At 36.1% G+C, this 22,925-nt stretch overlaps 1 protein-coding gene and 1 pseudogene across 1 annotated transcript; both read left to right on the forward strand.

The window, feature by feature from the left end:
* Positions 1-5,852: 5,852 nt before the first annotated feature.
* LOC106824875 (olfactory receptor 2T6-like) lies at positions 5,853-6,783 on the forward strand (annotated as a pseudogene).
* Positions 6,784-15,832: 9,049 nt separating this feature from the next.
* On the forward strand, positions 15,833-16,790 carry LOC106824877 (olfactory receptor 2T1-like). Its single transcript, XM_014831396.3, is given in 2 exon segments — positions 15,833-16,279; positions 16,281-16,790. Coding segments are annotated over 2 exon segments (957 nt in total).
* The last annotated feature ends 6,135 nt before the right edge of the window (positions 16,791-22,925 follow it).

Genomic DNA, 22,925 nt, shown 5'->3' on the forward strand with positions numbered 1-22,925 from the left:
TAAAGACATCTGATAAATATTGCCAAATACTTCCAGGAAAATTGTTTTAATTTGCACTCACACCAGCAGCGCATAAGAATGCACGGACCCACTCCCTCACATTGAAAACCCTAAATGATATCATCCTTTAAACAATTATTTTCTTACATAATAATATACTTCTTTGTTAAAAATATTCAAACACTACATAAAAGTTTTATTTTAGAAATGGATTTATTCCTTTTATTTAAGCTTTTTAACCAGCTAGTCTAAAAATTGTGAATTGGAAAGAAAACTCTTATTCTTTACCTCTAAATTGCAATTTTGTCTCTGTAGAGGAGGCAGAACTTTACTTCTACCGATGTTAGGTTTTCAGCTGAGACTCTCTAAGAAAAATTCAGGTTAACCAAAGAAAAACAGTTTACTACTGCATGCAGGGTACATGCAGCATACAACATTCAGGATAAACCTCAACAAAAAAGCAACAAAGCAGGGGCTTAGAACTGTAGCTTATGCAGCATCTTCAAAAAAACCAATATGTATATTAAAAAATGACAGGACAAATGCAACCTTTTTTTTTTTTTTTGAGGAAGATTAGCGCGAGCTAACTACTGCCAGTCCTCCTCTATTTTACTGAGGAAGCCTGGCCCTAGGCTAACATCCGTGCCTATCTTCCTCCACTTTATATGTGGGACGCCTACCACAGCATGGCATGCCAAGCGGTGCCATGTCCACAACTGGGATCCCAACCTGGGAACCCTGGGCCGCAGAGAAGGGGAATGTGTGCACTTAACCACTGCGCCACCAGGCTGGCCCCTAAATGCAAGCAGTTTGAAGCTTCCATTAGCAAACTATGGGAAGGTAAATATGTGGGAGGGAACTAACGGAGTAAAGTTATTTTGCAGATTCCTCTAGTGCTGTCTTGGGGTTGATAAGAGTCTGGCTCCAGTAAAAGGAGAATGGGATCCTCCTTTTAGGATGAAAAAGGGGAACTTTTCCTGAGTTTGTTACTTCTTAATTGCTTTTAGCTCAAAATAACTTTTATGTCAAAGAGGTATATTTTGGGGTGACATATTCTGTTTTCCTTCATCTCCATCTACACATTGTGAATTCCATCTTTCCATTTCATTGAATTCTTATGTAAAACATTCACTTACATCCTATGATTTTTGACTGTGTTTTTTTGGGGGGGGGCGGGATGTTTATTTCTAAACACTCTTCTCTGTCCAGTTATTCAGTCTCTGTATTTTACACTGATCCCACAGAGGTTTAATAGTTAACATTTTTCTGTCAATACTTACAATTTTTCTCCCCTGGACAATTAACACATGCTCATTCTTTAAGATTAAATTTAGAACCACTTTGCCAAGTTTCTCCAGAAAAAATCTCTATTAGAATTTTAATCAGAATTGCATTTTATTAGTTTTACATTCTTCTCCAAGTTTAATACATTACCAGCTGTGTCGTCATTTTTGTTGGTAATATATAGAAGTATTTTGTTGATATTTTTGTAGATATTATGAACAAATATGTTAGCATGTAATGAGGGCATTTTACACTATTACTAACAACATAGGGGCTCCCCCCTCTGAGAGAACTATATGCAAGCTGAGACCTGGGGCTGCAGAAACCAGATGAAGATGGGAGGATTGTGCTCCAGGCAGCCGGAGCTCCTGAGTTGGGCTACTTTACAGAAGGCAAGTGCCAAGAACTGAGAGAGCACTGGAGAGCACAGGACTGAATAGCCAAGCCATGGAGGGCCGCACAAACCACACATGGGACGTTTATCTTTAGTTCACAACCAGTATAGAGCCTTGGAGAGTGTTAAGAAGGAGAGGGAGTGGGTTTACGTGAACAGGTTTGCATATATGTTATCCTCAATTTACTGCTGGATTTAATAACATATTAATTTAGGCAATTTTAATCTATATTTATAAATGAGATTGGTTTATTCTTATGAGAGTTGTTTTGGAAGTTACACAGGTTTATAAAATAAATGAGGATTAATGTACACACTACAATAATTTTGAAATTATCTGTTCTTAGAAGATATTCACAGAATGCTTTCTGAACTAGAAATTTGGGGGAGAAACCTGTATTAAAATCTTAATTTTTCCAAATTTTAGGGGTCTTCTCATTATTTTCCCTTAGTAATTTCGCTATACATATACATACATACATATGTATGTATCGTATTTATTTGTAGTTATACATGTATATTATGTATATAGATACAGATGTAACATATATTTTGAAATAATCTTTTTCATTGAAATTTCCAACTATATTAATATAGTGTTAAAATAACATCTTAGACTATAAGTATTTTGCTATTCTTCTCATATTTGTGGTTAGATCATTTCTGTTTTATTCTTAATGATGTTCCGTGTCTTTTTTTCCCCCAAGTTTCATAGCAATAACCAGGAGTCGGTCCATTTGTTTGAATTTCAAGGAATCACCTCTTTATATATCTGGTCTACTTATTTCAGAATTCATGGATATCTATTTATGTGTGTTATATTCTCTTCCTCTTACTTAAATTTATTCTGTTGATATTTTTCTAAATTCTTGGGTTAAATCTTTATTTGCACCACATTTTCTATATAAAAATTATATTTTGAGTGCTATAAAATTTTGCCTAAGTACCACTTTGGCTATGTCACATAAGTTTCTATATGTGATATATTTTTTCCAAGTACAAGTTTGTGCTTCCTTTTATCCTGAGTAGTGTTTTAGGCATATGTTTAAATATTTCAATTTCTCTAAATTAGAAGTAAATCTGTTATTATTATTTCAGAGTTCTAATATATTTTACAAAAAAAGATTGTTCTTTGGAAGCTAACTGAATCTCTTAAGTACAGAAAGGACTTCCATTTAAAATTTGAATGATAGAATTATTTACATGCTTCATTTATAATATTACCATAAATTATATTCTATATATAGTTAACTCACTATTTTTTTTGCATCTTTTAAGTCTACCTTTTCTGTTTTGTACCTTTTCTGATTTGCTTTCTTAAGGAGTGAACCTTCACTTTAAAAGGGATGGTGTTGTTACTAAATTAATGTTGTCACTAAATTAACATAGTTGTTTTCTATCTAATCTCATTACATGCTTTTTTTTCTCTTTACCCCCTGCACTTTTATATGATGCATTTTTCCTTTCATATTTTTCAGTGTTTTAGAAAATACATGCACACCAGTAAATTCTGGCTCTGGAGACCTTAGTTTGTAACTCCAATATTATATGTCTTCTGTTTAGACATTTATTCACTTTTATTTGGATTTTATCAATATCAAGAAAATGTTTGTGGCCAGCGTGAATTTTATTCTATCATAGGTGCCATTTTTTCCTTTTTTTAATTCTGTCTGTATGCTTCTAGATGTTTTTTCTTCTTCACTGTCATTCTCTTTCCTCTCTTTCTCCTTTCCTTGCTTCTTTCTTTCCTTTCTTTCATATTGCTTTTACTTTAAAAATTTTCCAGGACATACTTAAGAGCAGGTATCACTTTACTAAATGAAACTTATTCATATATTAAGATTTTTTGTTCTTTTCACAGAAGTTTTCTTCTCCTAAATTTGTTATTAATAGTTGTCTTATACTGGAATCCCTGTTTTAAAAGCCACCAATTATTTATAGCTTGCTTTGGTATTGTTATTATTCCTCATCTATCACTTTCTTTCTTCTCATTTAATCTCTCTCCTTCTGCATTCCTGGAGAGCTACTCAAGTTTTATTCTCCACACTTGTGAGACAATTTCACATCATTTGCACTGTTCTTTCTTGGCTTTCCTGTGACTTTCCATCCTGGTACCATGTTATTTAATTGCCATGGGTAACCTCCTCTTTCTCTTCCATGCAGTAGTGCACTGATCTAGCAGCATGTTTGTCCTTTCCTGAAGAGTCCCCTAGCATCATAGGCTTCCCTTGGCTTCACTGCAGGCCCCTTCTGATTCTGCAGATCATCACTAGGAACTCATTAGACCAGGTGGTATACCTTTCTGGAAGAGCCTCACCATGGATGAAAAGGGTCAAATAAGCCAACACTTGTTCCCTTCTCCTCATCACTCAATCGATTCAACCTTCCCCAAGCTGGCAAGCAAGATCATAGAGTTATGTTTTGATTTTTGTTGAAAGATCAGAATAAACTTAGAATGATAGAGATTCGATTTCTAGTTTGCTTGCATTTTCCCTTAACTCTGCATATTTTCCACTTTCCTAAATTGCGTCTCCAATTCACTGTGCTGACATCCTTAAATATATATAACTGGCATCATACAGAACCCCTACTCCAAAATGCTGTTCCTAAAACAGAAAAATGGCTGTCAATTCCATGCACTTATGGCCACATCACCTGTTTCTTTCAGTGCATGCAGTGGTTAATGTGATATCCATAATTCAAAATGTATATTTAGCCTTTGAAGAATGGTAAAACTGATGAGGAATTTTTGGAAAATATTATCTTATTTTTATATATATTCAAGATGCAAATGCATCACCTACAGTGTGGACACCCTCCATGTCCTAAGACCTTGCAGAATTTCCTGTTGCCCTCTTACCTACGTGTCCTTCAGACATTTTATTCAGGCACCATGTCTAGGTTTATGATGAACCAAATCAGGATGCTATTGAGAGTGAAAGGAGATGGAAGAAATGCTAAACCAGATGAGATCCTGGACAGAAGATGCAAACTGGAGTTCCCCAAACTAACCTGGATGGAAGTCCCTTCTTGTAAAGCCTTCAAAACCCACAACAATGCAGGATCAAGGGAAAAGAATTATTGGCTCAAATGACCAAAAGAGAAACTAAAAAAAATCAGAATGAACACATATTTAAATGTTAAACCATTACAAGTTGTCAACTACACCTCAATTCTACTGATAATATTTAGAAAATAATTTTGACCTTGTTACCTTTGTTAACATGTCTTAAAATCAGATCTCTGATGCCTCACTATACCTTTCATTCACAATGCTCTCCATGAGCTATCTTGAACATAACAAGTTCATTTCTTCTTTAAGGATATTAAATTTGCTATTCATTCTGCAAGAATACCCTTCCCCAAATTTTCACATGGCTACTCTTTGTCATCCTTCACTAGCCATGTTGCTCTTTTCCTCACAGCAGTTATTGGTATTACCCAGAACCATCATCATTATTTACTTGTTTACTTTGTTTCTCCCACAACTAGAGCCATAAGTCACAAGATGTCTCCTTTTGTCTACAACAGTATTCCTAAAGCTTAGAACACTGTGCTGATAGCATCCCATAAATAAAAGTCGGTATGTGAATGATTGAGAAATCAGCAAATGAGTGAAGGAACAAATAAGATGATCAAGGATCAGAAGAATGATACTGTGATCTAATTCACTACAGTTCATTATAGTTTTCAACTATATCTACAACTTAATTATTATTCATAGATAAGGTTGATTAGTTTTAAAGTTGTCACAAAAATTACGAATTCAATAAAACATCTTACTGAATTATTTGGTTATTTGAACTGATTGAATCAATTCTTTTGCAGTTGTTTGCATATTTGAAATAAATGGAGCTAACTCCAGGTGAAGAATCCTCTCTCTTGGGCCCAAATGTTCTCCCATAATAATTAAACTCCCTTAAACTAATCATCTACTGCCAAATGTCCATTTATCTTCAAACCATGGAGATCTAGATTTAGAGTTACTCTTTAACAGCCAAGAAGGAAGATGCTGCAAATCCACACCCACACAAAAAATACTTGATATTAGTTATATAAATGATTTTAATTTAGCAGTACATATACAGACATCTTTAAATAGTTCATTTCATCTACTGCAATTTTCATAAACCCCACACTTTTCTTCTTAGGCCTCTGGGTATAACTCAATGCCATGGATGGAGATACAAAGAACTTTTCCAGTGATTTCACCCTCTCAGGGCTCTTTACTCACAATAAAGCCTCAGGTTTCCTTTTCAGCATCATTTGTGCCATATTCCTTATGGTCATGATAGCTAATGGAGTCATTAGCTTTCTGATCCACACAGACCCTCACTTCCACACTCCTATGTCCTTCCTGCTCAGTACTTCTCTTTCAGCAACATGATGTATATTTCAACTTTTGTACGCAAGATGCTGGTTGATTATCTCATGGGTAAGAGGACCATCTCCTTTGTCTCCTGAACAGTCCAGTACTTTCTCTACATGGGGTTTGTGGGGGCTGAATTCTTCTTGCTGGGACTTACAGCTATGTGGCCACCTGCAACCCGTGCTGCTATCCCATCCTTTTGAGTCACCATGTCTGTTGGATGATCTTGGCCAGCTCTTGGTTTGGTGGTACTTTTGACAGCTTTCTCCTCACCCCTAACACCATGAGTCTCCCATTTTGTGCTTCCCACAAGATCAACCACTTCTTCTGTGAGGCTCCCACCATGCTGAGGCTGGCCTGTGGCAACGAAATGAAATAGTGATGTTCCTTTGCTGTGTCATAATGCTACCAATCACTTTCTCTATGGAGATTGCTTGATATGCCAAGATTCTCATCATGGTGTACCATATGAGGTCAGCAGAAAGGAAGAAGAAGTCCTTTGACACCTGCTCATCACACATAATGGTGGTGCCCTTTTTGTACAGGGCTTCCCTTTACACATATATACTTCCCCAATCTTACCACACTCCAGTCAAAGACAAGGTTTTCTCTTACTATTATACCATCCTCACCCCATTGTTAACACAGTATGAGATACACAGATGTCACAGGGGCTTTGAAGAGGGTTTTGGCAAGATGCCAAGGGACCTGTGGCATGACAAGGGAAGAATTCTGACAGTTTAAATCCTCTCAGAGTAGTATGGGTGATGTTATATACATATTATCATGCGTTATATGGATGACACCTGCATCAACTGCCAATGCCAGCTATCTTAGAAGGTTATCAGCAGTACTTTTGTCAAAAATGCGAAGTCATGGTAACATCCACATGTGAATAAGGCTGTAAACACCACTGGTGTTTATTCCTTCTCTGTGTCCACTCATTCCAATTCTTCTCTCATACCACTTCTCAGATAGTGATTCATGTATATAAATGCCCCAAAATGTCTATTTAACATTACATGCTCTGACCATCTTCAGTGGCCTCATATGATCCAGTGATTTGATGACATTATTTAAATGATCCATTGATGGAGTTTGCAGAAGGGCTAGATGTGTGGACATTTGAAAGAATTTGAAAGAGACTAAACGACCATAAAGCTTCAAAGAGAAGAGTTACATGGACTCAGATTAGGATTTAGAAAATCCAGATATCCTTTCTTTGAGTAACAATTGAAAACATGCTTCCTTTATCTAAATTTGGAACTGGAAAAAATGAATTGTGTTTTTTAAGAAATGCAAAGACTCATTCTCTATGGGCAAAGACCCTATGATGTTGTACTTGTTGTGTGGTAGATAGTTGTTACATCAGAAGACACAGAGGTAGATGAGGAAGAAGTGCTCTATTAGTTCATAAATTCAATAATCACTTTGCAACTTCTTCTCCAATTCGTTAGGATTGTTAGATTTATGGAAAACTTCTCTAGATTGTAGCAGTGGTATGGATCTTTCTATCGACCATTTTCTTCCAAAGAAATAGTGGACAGTCCCTTTTGTCCTTCTCTAGAACACTGGGTTTTACAGTAGAGAACATTACTAAATGGAAAGGAAAGAATTAGTTTTTCATTTGAGAATTGGAACTGGAAAATTCTTTGGAAATGACTTAGTATAATTTCTTTTTAGGAACCTGATAAGCAGAGAATGTAAATGTTTAGCCTAAATCATATACCCAGTTGTAAAAGCCTGGACCATATCCCAGGCCTCTTGGACCACCTCTAAATGGTGCTCTACCAGGCTTTGGGCTCCCACCAATTTGATGAAACCCTGGCTGGGTTCAGCACTGTTTTACTGTGGATAGACACTGGCAGTGGTGGGTGAGGTGCCTCCAATGCCCTGAAAAAGCTGCCGGGTGGTAGACAAAATATTTGACCAAATGAAACAATTCACATTGAAACACAGTGGGTTGAACTGACCAGCTAATCAGGAAAGTAGACTTGCTCCCTTCTCAGTCAGCTGGCTTATCAATTGCAAACCAGGTGCAGCCTTCCTCTGGTTCTCTATGTCAGACTAGCTTGGAAAGCATCGCATACAGGGTGATAGGAGGGGGCATTTCCAACCAAGAAGGTGATGGGGTACAAGAAACACAGTAAACAAGACAGAATAGAAAGAGATGGCTGACCCTGATAACTTGGGATCCATTTCAGCTCCACTTCTCAAGAACTTCTGTCCGTCTTGTAAGATAAATGAGGCCCAATTTCCTATTATGTGAAATTTTAGTTAATATATTTTTTCCTAAATTAAATATAAGGATGTTCATCATCACATGATTTACTACTGCCACAATTAAAACAATGTGTGCAGTGAAAATGAAACATTGATTAAATAAAATAAATTATAGCCACAGGGTAGAATACCCTATGAATATTGTAAGTTGCATTTGGAAGAATATTTCACATCTACTTCTTAATAAGTAGTTCATGAAAAATAAAAATTGTCAAATTATACATAAATACACACACATATGCCCATATATATGTTGGTATGTAAATGATATATATGTAAGTATATATGTTGTATAAATGTATGTATGTATGTATACATGCAGTGGGAATGTAATTTTGTAAGGATAACCATCTATATGATTTTTTTTGTGACTATCTCTGAGTATTATGGATTCTTCTAAATTTTTAAACTTTTTCCTATTTTCATCAGATTATGTATTGACTTAATGCTCAGGTAAAATAATTATTATTAGATTATCAATAAAATGCTAAAATAAATAACAGCAATTGGGCTACTTTTCATTTTTTATGACTTTTCACATTTGTTCCCACATTTCTCCAGGAGCAATAGCTGCTAGAGGAAATTTCTGTTGAAATGCTAAGAAAACCAGGGTCTTGCACTTTGGAGCCCAGTGGTGGAAACACTATTCTCAAAGCTCATGTGACTTTAGGGCTCCCTCTCCTACACCTTAGGAATATACTTTTAATTAGCTGCGACAAATCTGTCTCACTGAAGTCTATTGAGATCTGTAGAGGGAGACCTGCTCTTTCCAAGAGCACTTTACTTCATGACCTTCTCTGAAAACTATTTAAACTCCTCCCTCTTCTCACTCAGAGACCTCCCATTGTGCCAAGGAACCCAAATGCAGAGCAACCAGAGATAATTCATTGTTCTGTAGTAGTCTACCGCTTTCTTCCTGTATTTTTACTTTTTCATAATTGCCCCTCTTTGGTTTCTAAATATTTTCTTGCAAAGAGAGGAAGCAAGAGTTAACATACTTTTCTAGAAGGCTGGAGAATTTGTATGGTATATCCTGTCAATGTAAAATGTGTCATGGATTTTGGGGTGGAAATTTTTTAATTTTTAATTTTTAAAAATAATACTTCATTCTGCAGATATTAAGAGCAATATTACCAAATTGTTCTTAATAACTTGCTGCATGTCTGTCTGTGCTAATTCTATCGTCAGTCAATATCACAGTCCAAGTAAAAACCCTCTGCATGCTGGATCTTAAGGGGTAAGATGCAAAGCACACAGGCACACGGGTGGGCTTGAAAGTTTTCTTGTTATGGATACCCATGACTGTGAATCAATTTGTGTTCTTTTCTGTCTCAACATAAACTGAAGAAATTAAATCTACTAAAGAACCATTTTCTCTTCTACTAAGAGATCATCTTCTTTCTGAAAAGCCTCTGTTCATTCCCAATCTCTTTCTTAGTTACATAAAGTTCTTATAGTTTGCTGGTGAGTTTTTTTTTTTACTAAATTTTGTATGACTAGCTCTACCTTTGGATAATGCACTCTACTCTGAATGACTATCTGGAGAGGATTCAGCTATAAGTAAGTGACAATGAGGATCTTCTTTATTTGGAACAAAGTTTAGGATAAAATTAGGCATTTGGGTGATTTTTTTTTTAACGATTGGCACCTGAGGTAACAACTGTCGCCAATTTTGTTTTTCTCCTTTATCTCCCCAAATTACCCTTGGTACTTAGTTGTATATCTTAGTTGTAGGTTCTTCTAGTTGTGGCATATGGGACGCCTCCTCAACGTGGCCTGAGGAGCGGTGCCATGTCTGCACCCAGGATCCGAACCAGTGAAACCCCAGGCTGCCACAGCAGGGTGTGAAAGCTTAACCACTCAACCACAGGGCTGGCCCCCTTGGGTGATTTTTTAATATAAATGATATGTATTCCATTCCTTTATGCATACCAAGAGATGTGTAATATGCTGCTTTTACTATGCAGTATTCAGATTTCATGGATAAGAAAAGCCTTTGAGGAAATGAGGTGATGAGTTAAACAAGGGTGGATATAGGAAAAACAAATCATTTTAAAGATTTTTGAAAATTAAATGATTGGATTTAATAGTTTGAGATTTTGTCTAAACAAGGCAAAATCCTTAATTAAATTTAAGCAATTCAGTGAATCATCTACAAGCTTCTGCAATATTTAGACCAACTCTGTATGTTCTTCTCTCTCTCTTATTTTAATGAAAATCCAGGTCTTTTGAAATTAAGGAAGATCCCAGGTTATAGATCAAATGCTAATGAGCACCTAGCTTGGTTCATCTTAATGACACTTTAACTATTTCATGAATAAGGAAATCACTGAGTTTCTACAGCATTTCCCAGTGGTCTGAACCATCTTTCTTTATATGATGTAAACAAGACTTATGCAAGCTAAATCTAAGGAAATGGAGGCACGGTGTCTACAACTGATGGGTTGCAAATCTCAAGTGCAAGTTCAATGGGAGAAGACTGCCCCATACCACCCCCTCAACTGCAAGTGCACCAAGAAGCAGATTGCCTGATTATTTCAGGGAATTTGCTGGAGTATGCTTTGCAAATCTCCTGCTGTAAGGGTGCTGTTGAGTGAAACAGTACAAAGAATCTTCTTTATAAAACACCTTTTTATGTCTGTGTGTGCAATTTTAACAAAACCTTTCCTCCCTTTTTTTTCTTGTTTGATAATTCAAGCAAAGCTTGACCTTGCGAGTTAGATGGGATAGGGACAACACTATTTGAAAGATACAAAAGGACTAAATGAAAAACTTGCACTTAGTCCCAGTTTATAGGGCACAGACTATGAAGAGGCTTCCTGATTCCCTGCTGGTGCTTCTCTTCTCCCACCAACCACTGGCATGATTGCCTTTTTATCCTTGTCCTTTTTTTTTTTTTTTTTTACAGATAAGGACACTGAGGGTCTGAGAATTGGATGTGCTTGTCTTAAGGACATACAGGCAAAACAGACAGACTCCTGGAGGCCCTCTAACTTAAAGCCAGGCCTCATGCCTTGCTTTCAGTGATGCACGCATTGTACATATGACTTTTCTATAATGATATTAAAGGATGTGCAGACACCTGCATTCCTCAACCCCACTCTACCAGTGGTTCCAAAACATTTCTTTTAGTGCCTGCCATACCATAGAATAAATTCCCATCTGAAATAGTGGGTCTCTCTAGTTGTGGGGCATGTGATCTCTTTAGGGGTCCTGGCAAGAGGGGTATGTGGTGAACAAAGGAATGTGGCCTGAGTGACTCCCTGGAGTGATGTCCCAAACAGTAATGTATGCTTGGTGAAATTGTCTGAGTACATTTGCATTTTTATCATGTTATAAGCTTATGATTCTTATTTGAATTTGATTTTATTCTTAATGATTCCAACTTTTTGAGATACTGGGCATAATTTTGGAATACAGAGAAGATTTAGGGATATATCTAAGGTTTTGTATTTTATTTCCAAACTGCACAACAATGTATTGAACTGGCTTGAGAAACTCTCATGTGAAAATTCAACTGGCAGAGATTTTTACCCAAGATAAATAATATTTTAATGCAATTTTTTTTTAAAAAAGGCAAAAAATCCATGATAAATGAAATACAAAATTTTAAATAAAGATAGAATCAACAACAGTATCATACAAGATAATGGCAGAAAAACAGATGCTTAGATCAATAAAACAGAATTAGAATAGTTTTAATATGTATATAATGTGCCAACAATGTGATGTGTTTGATATAAAATAGAAAAGTAACATCCCCAGTTATTCTGCACTGAAAAAACTCCATCTAAAGTAATTGTTGAAATAGAGATTGTATTTTAAAATGGGCATGTCCAAAGATTATCTCAAGTTAATACCTAGAACTTGGACATTTTGGCAAAGAGTTCATAGATGAATGCATACAAAAATAGGGAAGCATAACCTGGCACAGAGAAAGATGGAGAAAGACTTTATGGGCATATTCAAATTATGAACAAATGAACATTAAAAAGGGAAGAAACTGCTTCTGAGTGGATCTAGAGGGCAGAGAAGGAGGTTTCACGAGGCAGCTTTTAATCCAAGTGAGCACAGAGCTTCCTAGCAACAGGGCTGTTGCTCCAAAAGACCATGGACTATGCTCTTCATTTGGCAGAAAGTTCACCAGTAGTCAGAGAGAATCAGGGAAAGGAAGCAACTTACAACTTAGAGATACCATTATCACTTGATTTAAAGGATGAGCTTGCTGATCATCCTAGTTCTAGGCAGAAATCACATCCTAACTTCAAGTTAAGTGGGAAGAAGTAATTTTAACCACTCTACTCAACCAAATGTGTACCCCTTACAAAATAAGAGGGAATAATTTCAAATGTCAGAATGGAATAATTGTGTTGCATTCTTTTGATATGTGGTATAGTGTAATAAAAAATTAATTTAAGTAAAACTTAAAGACAATTTTATCCAATAAAGTCATGACAATTTTATGCAATCTTCTGTTTCTTGTGTTCTCATAGTTTGCAGGCCAAGCATATCTATGTGTCTCAAAGATATTTAGATTCTCTTCAGGCTTAAGTGTGATTCACCCATATTTCTGAGAATTTATGCTGAAGACCATTTCCTTCAAGTCAAGAGATATTTAGAAAAAAATATAGAATTTGACAGCTGAAATATTTCCACCAGGAGTGCCAAAGTCTATAGACCTGAAGTTCAAGAGGTACTTATAACTCAAATTCACAGATTTTAGGTGAATGTGTAGATTGCTTAAATGAGAGATTGAGGATTCTCACACACTTATAGTTTTGCAATAAACATATATGGGTATAACATTGGTATTTTACCTTGCATTGTATAATATATTTTTCGCTTGTAACTAAGAATTTATTTGATCTACAGAATAGCTCTGATGTCATATCATCTAAAATTAATGTAAATGGGAACCAAGGCTCAGAGAGTTTGGGGAGAGAATACAGGGTAATAGAATTAATTAATATCATGTCAAGGAGAACGCAATTCATTTGATTCTAAATTTGGTGTTACTTTATGTCCACTGCCTCATTTCAGAAGAAAAGTCCTGTATAAAGTCACAGAATTATTCCAGACATTTTATGATAGCTGTCACTTGTACTAAATCATAGGAAAGCAGTACAATCTTTGTTCAGCAGAAATTCAACAAGTATAATTCCTTCTCATTATGATTCAGCATAGTGAGACAGCAGATAATAAATTTAACCAAATGGGGCTTCCTGTCTGACAAATTAGACTTTTTATGTGCAATTGGGAGAGTAATGTCAGACAGCTGCAAAATAGAGAAGACTTTAGAGTTTGCCTTTGTTATTGCAAGGACTATAGAGCTGAGTGGAAAAACTAGGCAAAGGTAGATTTTTAAGAGATTTTGGAATGAGTGTAATGGAAAGCAGAGAATCCTATTTGACTTTGTAAAGCAATACATCATTTTCTCTCTCTTCCTGGCATCATAGGGTGTGATAAAAGTTAGACCCAAAATGTGAGAGGTGTGGAAGCAGTTGAAATACTACTAATATTTAGGCTATTCCAATATCTGGAGAGCATTTTTCCTTCAGATACATATTATAATAGGCTACATTAATCAAAACTAGGAAGATAAAAGAAAAATGAGATCGATTTTAAATGGTGATGAAATGGTACATGGTGTCAGGGAAAAATCTATGAAACCTGCCATCAAAGATTCTGAAATTGGAAAAAAAAAAACTAAACATGAGAAACAGCATTTTCTCCCTCAAAAATAAGCAGTCCTGGAGCTGGCCTGATGGCATAGTGGTTAAGTTCATGGATTCTGCTTTGGCAGCCCAGGGTTCTCAGGTTCTGATCCTAGGCATGGACCTAGCACCACTCATCAAGCCATGCTGTGGTGGCATCCCTCATAAAACAGAGGAACATTGACACAGATGTTAGCTCAACTACAATCTTCCTCAAGGAAAAAGAGGAAGATTGACAACAGATGTTATCTCAGGGCCAATCTTCCTCACAAAAATACAAAAAGCAGTGTTGATTTATACTAATTTATGTCATGTGGTCTTGTTTATGACTAGTTTTCACTAGTCACATTACTAATTACATATATTTAAAAATTTAACAGATTCATGTTGTTGTGACATTTTATTTGACAACTACAATAAATGTCTAGCTGTTTTTCTGTCTATTTTTCTGCAAGTAAGAGAACAGACAGAATTGAGACTGCGTAGTTCACACACCCCTGCACTAACAGACTGTGTGACCACAAGAATATCACTTTCAATCCACCATTGGTGAAACGGGGTTTACAGTTCCTCACTGCTTAGCTTTATTGTGAAGCTCAGTGATTCAATAGATGTGAAGAACTAGGCACAGGTAAACTCTTCACAATGTCATTATCATTGCTCTTAATAGTAAGTTTTTTTCAGCTCAGTTGACTGAAGTGTTCATATTTTTAGAATATTTTGAGAATAGACAAGTTTTATCAGTTTAATTCTCAAGCGTATTGGTAAAATATATCTTGCCTTATCTTATTTAATTCTAAAACCCGTGGAAATCATTCTTAACATTCAAAATGTTCTTTGTGGATATTTTTTTCTTCTATCATAACCTGAATTTATATAAAATGCAGCTACTCAATTTGTTTTAATTTACAAATCACATTGAAAAATTTCCAGTTTCTAAAAATAATAGCTGAGTTATAGTTCAGGATGTATGTTCATGTGCTATTTCCCCTGAATCCTAATTGTTAGTGCTGATTGCTAATAGGTAATGCCAATCATAATACCAATGCTAATTACTCATCATCCTAAAATTGAAATTTCTTTCTTAAAAAGAAATAAAAACTAATTCTAGATCAGTGAATGCCTCTTGCAATGGATAACCTTTTCATGTCTGAATTTGCAAGAGTAGTTTCCATTGCCCACTTTATTTCCTCCCATACAATTTTATTTCATCACAGATGAACTGACACCAAAAAAAACACTTATAATGTAGGCAGTGACTCATGGCCCAAATGGGAGATCACCCCTATATGTGGCTAAACGGTAGACATAGACTACCCATAGCCAGACTTAAATATTCTGAAGATGATGGTGATGCTGATTATAATAAACATTTATTTAATAAAAATACTCATTTAAACACATCTAAGGTAGTATGTTCACACACACATGTACACACACACCATGCTAGGGTATGTTTAACTGCCGCATGCCGCATAGCATGCTATACACCTTTAGGTGGTGTTGTGTGTATCACTGTAGTACAATAGCATCAGCTGGTATAATCTTGTCCAATCCATTTAAAGAATTATTGATTTTAAATAATCAATTTTACTTAAAAGCATTCTAGAAAATATTGTTTGCAAGGTGTCAGTGCCAAAGTACCAAGAAACATATTTTTAAAAGTTTTCTTCCAAGTTTTATGAGTTTGCTACATAACAGTTAACCCATATTTTCTTTTCTTAATTGTGCCTGAGTGATCATTTTATTCTGAAAATTTTAGGGCACAGCAGAGCCATCATGGAATCAATGCAAGTGGACAACACATCCTCTACAGACTTCACTTTCATGGGGCTGTTCAACAGAAAGGACATCTCAGTCCTTCTGCTTGTCATCATTTCTATCATCTTTTTCACTGCGCTGATGGCCAGTGGGGTCATGATCTTCCTGATCCGCACTGACTCATGTCTCCACACTCCCATGTACTTCCTGCTCAGTCACCTCTCCTTCATTGACATGATGTACATCTCTACCATTGTGCCAAAGATGCTGGTTGACTACCTGTTGGGTCAAAGCACTATCTCCTTTTTGGGATGCACAGCTCAACATTTCCTCTACCTCACCCTTGTGGGAGCTGAGTTCTTCCTACTGGGCCTCATGGTCTATGACCGCTATGTGGCCATCTGCAATCCCCTCTGCTATCCTGTCCTCATGAGCCGACGGGTCTGCTGGATGGTCATAGCAGGTTCCTGGTTTGAGGGGTTCTTTGGATGGCTTTCTCCTAACTCCCATAACCATGAGCTTCCCCTTCTGCAATTCCTGGGAGATTACCCATTTCTTCTGTGAGGCACCTGCAGTCCTGAAGTTGGCATGTGCAGACACAGCTCTCTATGAGACAGTGATGTACGTGTGCTGTGTTTTGATGCTGCTGATTCCTTTCTCTGTGGTGATTGCCTCTTGTGCCCAAATCCTGACCACAGTTCACCACATGAGTTCAGGGGAAGGGAGGAAGAAAGCATTTGCCACCTGCTCATCTCACATGATAGTGGTTACCTTGTTCTATGGGGCTGCCATGTACACCTACATGCTGCCACATTCTTACCACAGGCCAGACCAGGACAAAGTCTTCTCTGTGTTCTACACCATCCTCACACCCATGCTAAACCCCCTCATCTATAGTCTGAGGAACAAGGATGTGACCGGAGCTCTGAAGACGGCACTGGGGAGAATCAAGGGTACACAAAGAGCGTCAGGGGATGCCTTTTGACAGTTTCTTCCCACTTAGCTGGTGAATGGAAGTCTCTGTGACCAGTGTGGCCATGCTCTCAATGAACGATTAAACTGGAGGGTAGCGTTCAACTGTGTAGATAAAAAAAAATGTCAGTATAAGACATGTTTCCCCTTGGTCTCCTTCCCTTCACTCTTCATTCCTTTCTATGTCTTCCTTTTCTCCTGTGCTGTTCACATGTGTTCAAAATAAATGCACAGCGGTTTCCAGAAACACAAACTAAAATTTTTTGCTCTTAAATTTTATCTTTTAGAGACAAAATAAATTGCATGAAATTTTAAATGGCATGGATTATGCTGATGAGTGCAGGAGGGAAGATGTTACTTTTTGGGTATATGATACTACTGTATAACTCTAGTTCACCATCTAAGGATAAAAGAAATATACTCTTTTCTATTTATTAGAGTAATACTTTGACACAGCCTTTTAGCAAGATGGCTGGGTAGCTATCTACATGTTCCAATTTGTCGGTTAGTATGAAGAATCACTGAACATAATTTTCTTGAAAAGCCATTGCACTTACTACAATCATTAAGTGTTTTTTAAAAAAATTTTAGAAGAAACACAGTACTTAACTTTTGTTTGTTTGCAACATATTTGTGCAACCTATTTGTAGGATAAGTTAAAACTCATGGATGAGAGTGAGGGATATTGCCCAGACAGACAACATGTGAGCACTGTGTGGCTGAGAGTGTTTCTGAGATGTTGGAGAAACACACATGGATATGAGTTGGGAGAATACTAAAATTATTTTTCAAATATGTCACAAAGTCATCAAAGTTAAGCGTACATGCCAGGTTATAGGAGTTAGCTCATGATTCATATCCATGCTCCCCAACAATCCAGGAATGGAGGACAGAAAGGATGTGACAAACCATGTTAATTGTCCCATTTGATTATATGAGGAGTTTACTCAGGGACAAAAAAGGGTGACTTTATTAAATTATTAATGATCATAATTATAATCATATTGGTCAATCTGTCTAAAACTTAATAATTTATATGCTTTATCAGGTTTATTATCCTCTAACAACCTCATGTGAAAAAGAAACACATTTTATAAGTTCTAATTTACAGATGAGAGCAATGGAGGTCAGGGACACAAGGAACCTCTATAGGGTAAACATTTTTAATTAGTGCCCTAGATCACAGGATTTCAAGGAATGTGATTGATAGAGCACTGTATCTTTCAGATACAGCTTCCTCATTCATTCTTCCATTCATCATAGCTATTAGCTAGATAGTCAAAGCACCTGCATTTAAGAAGTTTGTATTCCAATGGAAGAAAGACAATGAAAATAAAGAAAAACAAGGAAGCAAGTAAACAAATGACTTATATTCCCATCATAATGTATGTGGCAGCAAAGACTAAAACTGAACATATCCAAAGCTTTATATTTTCAAGAAATTCCTTGCACCCAAGAAATTCCTTAGGTGAATTTCCAGCAGATATGTATGCCTGGTCTTCAGCAAAAGACACACAGTAACAGAAAAAAATTAGAAACTACTTAAAAAAATACTGTGAAATGGATAAGTAAATTGTGACACATTCATACAATAAGAATAGATGTTCTAATACTACTAGCAACAACATGGATTAATCTTGGAAACATAATGCTGAACTGAAAAAGCAAGTCACCAAAGAATATATTTATATAAAATACAGATCCAGAAAAAACTATGTTTGGGAAAGGTTAGTGGCTGGAAGGGTACATGATGGGCTTCTGGGGTTTTCTGTTTCTTGAAGTAGATGCAGATTATACACCTATGGTTCACATTGAAAAGATTTATCAAGTTCAAATTTATTTGTTTAATATTTTTGTATTTTAATTATGCTCCAATTAAAAGTTAAAATATAGCCTATATATATATATATATATATAAATGTGATTATATATATATATATATAATCACATTTTCTTTGTCCATTCATCCATCAGTGGATGTTTAGATTGCTTCCATTCCTTGGTTATTGTAAAAAATGTTGCAATAAACATGAGGGTGCAGATATCTCTTTAAGACAGTGATTTCATTTCATTCAGGTATATAATCATAAGTGGAATTGCTGGATCATATAGTAGTTTTATTTTTAAGTTTTGAGGAACCCCCTACTGTTTTCCATAGTGACTGCACAAATTTACATTCCTACCAACAGTGTACAAAGTTTCCCTTTTCTTCATATCCTTGCCAACACTTATTATTTCCTGTCATTTTGATGACAGCTATTCTAACAGGTGTGGCATAATATCTCATCTTGTTGTACACTTTAAACTAATACAATATCATATGTCAACTATATCTCAGTAAAATTTGGAAAAATATAATTCATAATATAATGTTTTGTGTACAAGAAATAAAATAGCACAATTGGATAATGAAAATAAGTGGAGGACTACTCAAACTATGGTGTTCAAAGAAGAAAATTATGAGCAGGCAATCTTTGAGCAGGAAAGAAAAAGGCATAGGAAGATCCAAGCAGAGAGCATTCCAGGTAGGAAGAATAATAGCAAGTGTTAATGTACTGACACAGGGAAGGTAAGTTCAGAAGGTTAGACAGTGGTGCTGGCCTGAAAGAAGTGAGGAAAAATGGGTAGGGACCAGATCAGGAGGTCCTTGTATGCTGTGGTACAGAAGTTAGCACTTTATTTACATTGCAATAAAATATCATTAATGGATTTCAGGTAAAAGAAAGGCAGATCATGACTAACATGCTGATGACATTACTCTGGCTACTTTATAGAGAATGGACTGTAGGTAAAAGCATTAAAGTAGGAAGAATTTTTTGGAGGGTTTTCATTGGTTCTGAGGAGAGATGCTCCTGGCATGGGTTAGAATTTTAGGTGTGAAGATAAGAACTGCTATAACCGGGGATGTATTCTTAAGACATGGATAATAGAAGTTGATGATGAGTAGAGGGTAGGGTGTAAGGGAAATAGGATAATCAAGAAGAGTCCCCAGATGTTGGGACTGAACAATTAAGTGGATGGTAGATATATTTGATGAAATAGAGTAAAGCAGGGTTTGTGAATAGAATTAAGAATTTTCTTTCAATCACCTTAAGTTTGAAATGTCTATTGAATATCTAAGATAAAAAGTCAGATAAGAAGCTAGATATTTTTGTCTAGATATCTTTTGAGTTGTTAGGTGTGAAGAAAGGTTTTAATAGTCAGTGGTAAGCAGATGGATGTAAGGACAGGAGATTAGATAAAAAAGAGATCACGTAAGAAGGGATTGTGTAGATAGAGATGAAAAGAACTGAAGAACTGGGTGCAGGGAATTTAAGAGGTGGCAATAAAAGGATGGAAAAGATGTAAAACACCCAGGGGATAATGATGTGCTAGAAACTTAGAAAAAAATTTCTTTCTAACAGAAGGGCGATGTCCACCATGTGAAATATTGGGCACAGTTCAAGTACTCTGAAGCAGAAAGCTGATCACCTGAGTAGACAAGCTAATAGTCCATTTTGTTCTCCACAGAGGGGTTTCAATGGAGTGTTGGAGAATACCCTATGAAATAGATTAAGCACAAAAAGAGGTTTACAAATTGGAGAAAAGTACAGGAATTTGCTCTGAATATCAGAAGAAAGATGAACTTATATCTGGAGAGTTATGTGTGGTTAAAGGAAGATTTTTAATTCTTTCAATATAGATAATATTAACACTTTTTTTGGATTTTGACAAGAATAGTCTGGTGTTGAAGGATGAATCAGTGATTCAAGGGAGAAAGAGGGGTATTTCAAGAAGAGCACCTGTTAATTGGGTGAAAGAGGTTCCAGAACCCCATTGGAAGGCTAAATTTTGTATGAGAGCAGAAACAGTTCCTCATGAAAAACAGAGATACATGCAATAAGTTGAGGGAAAACAAAATGGAATATCTTCAAGTATGTTGCCTCATTTTCATTATTTCTGCCACCTAAACCCTCACTGTTTTGCAGCTACCTGCTTGTTTCTTTTAACACATGCCTAACAGATGGATTGCTTTTATTGTGCAGACACTATCTACTAGAGCCAAATTTTTCTTTGAAATAATTGACCATTTCATTTCACGGCTTAAACTTGTTTAGTCTATGCGATTGATTTCAGTAGATGCATGTGAAAACTTTTAAATCTCTTCTGTTTTGGCCTGTCTCTTTGACTGGGAACTCTCAGTAAAGCTCAAATAGTCTGCAGTCCAACTACAGTTGCTATTTGCTTAGAGTCTCTAGATTTCTAACTTCCTGAGTTTAGCATCATTACAGAAGACTGTGATGCATGGCAACACTAAGGATGGGAATGAACAGCCAGGTGAAGAGAAACATAGTGTGAGGTCTCAAACATAGGAGCTTATGATCTCATGGATCTTGGGCCCAGCACAGCGGTGTGTGGAAGTGTTCTGGTTCCTCAATGTGGCCGCTCTTTGAAAAAAGAGTCTGATGAGCTGTCCTTTCAGGTTTTTATGGAGGCTTCATTACATAGTCATGATTGATTAAGTCATTGGCCATTGGCAATTGATTCAACCTCAAGCCATCCTCTCCTCTCTCAATAATCAGGGGGGAGTACTGAAAGTTTTAATTCTCTGATCACATGACTGGTTCTCCTGGTGGCCAGCCCCTACCCCTGGGTGCTCCCAAAAGTCACCTTTCACATAACAAAAGAACCATTATCAATCTAAACACTTAGAAAATTCAAGGGATTTGAGAGCTGTGAGCCAGGAACTGAGGACCACTATCAAATATATGTGAGAAGTATATATTTTAATTATCTAAATGACCAAATACATATAAATCACAATATTGTACTGCTCAATAAAGTTTGAATTTTTTTATCTGATGTGTAATGAGGTTGAGTAACTTTTTATTGGTTTGTCAGTCATTTAGAGTTCCTTTTTTGTAAAGTGCCTATTCAAGTGTTTTGCCCATTTCTTATTAAATTTCTCCCTTTTAATATATACATATTTTTAATAAATATGCTGATATTTTGTTTTTAGTTTATTATATGATGTGCTAATTTGCAACTTATCCTTATATTTAAATCATGTTTGTATATGTATGGAATTATCGACATTTTCCTTTACGTTAGTGTTTTTTGTGTCTTAACTAATTCTTCCATATCCTAAAGTCATTGAAGGTATTCTCCTATCCTATCTTCTAAAAGCTTCATAGTATTTTCTTTGTTCACATTTTCATCTTTACCCACCTAGAAGAGATTCATGGTGTATAAGAGGAAAATCTTCCATATGAATTAACAATTTTCCCAGAAAAATGTAATGATAACTTTTTTCCTTTTTTCTGATTTGCAGTGACGTCTCCATCCCTTTTGCAAACACACTCATAAAAAATTTTCTCTATTTTTGATATCCCCAATTCTTGTCCTTCCAGGCTTTCATATGCTCTCTTTATTGAGAATTTGTGCCTATTCCTTTAGTGTTAACTACATGGGTAAATTCAATAATTAATTCTGTTTTCATTGCATTTGATCCATCAGAAGCACTTGACCCCCAATTGAGAATGTATGGGTTTTGTTGTTTGTTTGTTTGTTTTTGTTTACTTGGCTTCAAGTGCCCTATATTGTGATAGTTTCATTCCTACACCACTGTTTGTTTCTCTGAGATTTCTAATTTTTTTTTCTGGCATAACTTCTCCAGGTTCATTTCTAAATATTGGAGTGAACCATCCTCAGTCACTGGCCGCCTTCTCATCTTTTCTATACCTATTCCCAGGTAAGCTTATTTAGGTTTTTGGTTTACCATGTAATATGTATATAGTGATGACTCCAGTCCAGAACTCTTTCTTCATTCCAGACCCATCCACCAAGCTGCTTACCCAATGTGGCCACTTGGATGTCTAATTGTTTTCCCTAACATGCCGTTCACCAAACTGAACAGATGTAGACTTTCCTAGGCCCACTGAAGGCGACTCCTCCCTTCCAGTTGGTCTATGTGAGCTCTTGGACCTGTTTATCTTGATACCATCAAATCAGTGAGCAAATCCTACTGGTTCTTATCTCCATACTACATTTAGTCTCTAATCATTTCTTAAATAGGTTCCAGTTTTATCTCAGTCCTCTAATGGTTATTTCTAAAGTAGCAGCTAAGGTGAAAACACATCAGAGCATGTCAGTGCTGTGGTGAAAACTC

This window comes from Equus asinus, chromosome 3, assembly GCF_041296235.1.
Source record: "Equus asinus isolate D_3611 breed Donkey chromosome 3, EquAss-T2T_v2, whole genome shotgun sequence".
NCBI lineage: Eukaryota > Metazoa > Chordata > Mammalia > Perissodactyla > Equidae > Equus > Equus asinus.